This window comes from Panthera uncia, unplaced genomic scaffold (assembly GCF_023721935.1).
Source record: "Panthera uncia isolate 11264 unplaced genomic scaffold, Puncia_PCG_1.0 HiC_scaffold_1370, whole genome shotgun sequence".
Lineage (NCBI taxonomy): Eukaryota > Metazoa > Chordata > Mammalia > Carnivora > Felidae > Panthera > Panthera uncia.
In genome coordinates, this window is record NW_026057998.1 from 27,802 (window position 1) to 31,505 (window position 3,704).

The 3,704-nt window shown below is 43.7% G+C and overlaps 1 protein-coding gene across 1 annotated transcript; it reads right to left on the reverse strand.

Moving 5' to 3' along the window:
- Positions 1-1,074: 1,074 nt before the first annotated feature.
- LOC125916977 (GTPase IMAP family member 7-like) lies at positions 1,075-3,449 on the reverse strand. Its single transcript, XM_049623239.1, has one exon. The coding sequence runs from the start codon at positions 3,401-3,403 to the stop codon at positions 2,528-2,530; it is 876 nt and encodes a 291-aa protein (XP_049479196.1). The 5' UTR covers positions 3,404-3,449; the 3' UTR covers positions 1,075-2,527.
- Between the last annotated feature and the right edge of the window lie 255 nt (positions 3,450-3,704).

Genomic DNA, 3,704 nt, shown 5'->3' on the forward strand with positions numbered 1-3,704 from the left:
ACCTAACTCAACGCTGTTGCCCCTGAATCCATCCTTCCCCTGAAAATCTTACCTGTCACCCTGAACTTTCCTGTTTCTAAATATAAGCATGACCATTGTACCCATCACCCACATGGACACATCCTACACATCCTTCACAGTAGACTTCATATGCTAAATCTTTCCTCAGTTCTTCCTCTATAAATCCTAGTGTAAATTCCCCATCATGAGTCATGACGATCACATATTTCAACAACAGGGATCATGCACACATTAAACCCTGGAAATTCACAGCCTTCAGCACTGAAATAGAACCACATTCAGAGAAAACTGGAATATAAAATATAGTAAGAGAAGTGAGTGAGCAATATTTCGATTGTCAAATGAAGAGATAATGATTTATTTGATTTACTCGTTTTTTCTCTGGTTATCTCTTACCTTCCGAAATGGAATCTAAGGTTGGGAGAAAAGAAATCAGCTTACATAAGCTGCACATTCAAATGGCCTGAACACAAGTTAATTGTATTAAGAATGCTTCTGCATATCTCTGGTGGAAAATATCTTTTAAACGGTTCTGAAATGAAAAAGGACAGGGCACGAATACTTTGCTCTCTAGACATACTAGAGTCACTTACAAGGAAGTAGTTTTGAACATAAGAAGTGCATGAAGGCACAGAGTACTTTGGTCTCACTTTGTCATTTGACACATGTTTTCTCATGAGAGGATTTTTTCTTCCGTGTTTTTACTGCATTCTGAATACTTATGATGAATCTTACAATGAGCGGGTATTTAGAATCTTAAGTTTTCCAGACTTAATCTCTAATCCGTCTCCCGAAAAGTCACTGATATGGTAAATACTCTCAGTCATGTTCACAGACAAAACAAAGGACAAATAAAAATTCTAATAATTTGGATTTGGGATGTCTGCAATCCTTGTGAGTAACTGAGAGTCACCCATCTAACTTTGAAGTTTCTCTATTATTTTAGCAAGACAGAACCTTTCATCTACTTACTGCAAATGTCACAGCATGGAAGGGTAAGGAGAGATTTTTCTGGTGTCAGGAAACGAGCACTAGAGGGAATGAAAAACCATCAACAACAATAAAGATGCTCTGAAAGAGAACTAGGTACCATAAGATTTTTCAATCAGATTCTCACAGGAAAAAGATAGTCTGCTCTCATTAGGTACTTGGAGAAAGTTTAGAGAAGGGGCCTCTTACACACTGTGGACACAGGGAATTTGGAAACCACAGTGACGTTGATAGTATCGATAAGAAAATTGAGTCCCACCTGAAGGGGTGAAGAAAGACTGGAATGCAGAAGAAGAGTTGGGTAGAAAGGCCACCAAGGGAGGAGCTGTGAGCTTTGGCGTAGGGTTGCAGTTAGTCAGAGATGGCCCTGCAGAGAGAGAGGTGGGAGAATGGACACCCCAGCCTTGCTTTTCTACTTCCACAGGGCCTCTGACTTGGACTTCCCTTTGGCCAGCCAGGCAGAAGTCAGAGAGCAAGAGATCCCACCGATGTAGTGCAACTAGATCAGCCTCAGGGGGCAAAGAGCTGGGTGAAGTGTGATTCTGCAGAGGCAAATGAAGACTATGTGGCCCAGATGGGATTTTTCAGATACAAGTGGAGACATTTTAAGTTAGGATGGTCCCTAAAAAAGAAGTGAGAGAAACACAATAAGAGAATCCTGTGACTTTCAGATCTCCATGAACCACAGAACAATCTTTCCAGAGAAACCCGATACCTCCCTAACATAGTACTTGTGGCCATGCGGTGCAACGACGCATGTGACCAGTGGTTCAGACACTTAACATGTGCAGGATTTTTGATTTGAATTTTCCTGAGTCTTTGAACTCTATATGCCATTGCCTGATTATGCCAACTTTGTGTGAAGAGGGACAGGTGGCAAGGGGGGGCGGTGGGGACTGAGAGCTGGGAAGCCCTTTCATTCTGGTTAGTTCTCGCTGCATAACAAACCATTCTGAAGCTCAGTGGTTAAAAACAAAAACCATCATTTATTTGTTCTCATAAAGCTGCAATTTTGGCAGGACTCAGCTGGAATGGATCATCTTTGCTTTCTGCAACTTCGTCTGAGATGGCGGGGCAGCCGGAGGGCCCGCTTCTGTGTTGCCTCACTTGCATGGCGGGCAAGTTGGTCTGAGTCATAAATGAAAGGTGAGCTGGGAAGTGGGCCAGTGACTTCAGGCCCTCTGCATGGGGGCCTCTCAAGAGGCAGCCTGGGCTTCCTCACAACATGACAGTCAAGTTCCAAGGGCAAGAACCCCAACAGGGCAAGGAAGCATTGCCCATATGTAACCTTAGAGTCACAAGGTGTTGCTTCAACCATCTGCTATTAATTGAAACAGTCCCACATCTGCTCAGTTCAAGGTAGAGGACACAGGCCCTGCAAGTCAGTGGCAGGAGTAACAGGGTCAGGTTATAGGAAGAATAAGTAGAAGCTACTGTCACAGCTATCTATGGAAACTACAATCTACCACTATGGCAAATCATAGTAAATTCAGAAGAAAAAATGAAATGGTCTTTACTACCAAAACATATGCCATATTTGTGAAAGCATCCTTATAATCCCATTTGAACCATCTCTAAATAATCCCATCTCAGCTTCTACCCTGATATTTTTTATTTGTTCAGCATACTTCATCTTTAGCCGTTTTATTTTTTCCTCCCGTTCTTCCTGTGATTTATGAGCATATTCCTTTTCTACTAGTTTAATTTCATTATTTAATTGATCGGTGTAGATCTTCTTCAGGTCTTCTTCCCGTTGCTTCAGCCTCTTCTCTGTGTCCTCGTAAATGGCATCGGTAAAGTAAGCCCCTCCATTGCTCTGCACCATCTCCTCTATCAGCTCCACCAGCTCCTGCACTTGAGCTTCCTTCTCGGCCTCTGAGGCTCTGTTGTTGAAGACACAGTAGCGGTTCCCACACTCGCTGATGATGTTTCTTAGCTTCACATCTGCATCTGCTAAGACGTGCCTCAGGCTCTGCTCCTCCAAGTTATCTTTGCGAGTGAACAACATGATCAAGTGCCTCAAGGCTGGCTCCCCAAAAACATACTTGATCAATGCCACGGTCTTCTGCTCTTCAAATGTGTAGCGGCCCACTGGGAGGACCAAGATGATGGCGTGGGGCCCAGGACAAGAGTAGAGGACACACTGGCTGATTTCCCTGCACGTGGTATCCAGGGTCTCCTTGGTGTCAAAGAGCCCTGAGGTGTCAACAACAAGAAGTTTCCTCCCCTTCCATTCCTTGGATGCTTTTTGACACCTGGAGATGACAGCACGGGGAGCAACTCTAGACTCAAAGTCTCTACTCCCCAGGATGGTGTTGGCCGTTGCGCTCTTCCCACTTCCAGTTTTCCCCACTAGTACAATCCTCAGAGTGTTGTCCTGAGGGTCTGCCATTTCACTAACAGGAGTCTCTGTGGTGTAAAGCAAAGGAAGGAGAAGAAAAAGAGTCAAAGAAGGTAAATGAAAACCATCACCTCGCTCTTATGACCTATGTGTTCCTCCCTGAAATCCTGCAGTAGTCTACTATCCTTGTTGGTCCCATAAAGACAGAAAGATGAGACAATTCAATCACCATGGAAAAACAAAGTAGTTAAAGAGTTCCCCTACAAAAGAGTACCACGTCCAGATGGATTCATGGGGATCTCACTTAACCTTTCTTAAACTATTCCTGATGGCTTAAAACAGAAGGAAACCT

What these genes read in the sequence shown, in the direction of transcription:
- LOC125916977 (XM_049623239.1), bottom strand. Translation starts at nt 3,403, where the DNA reads ATGGCAGACCCTCAGGACAACACTCTGAGGATTGTACTAGTGGGGAAA.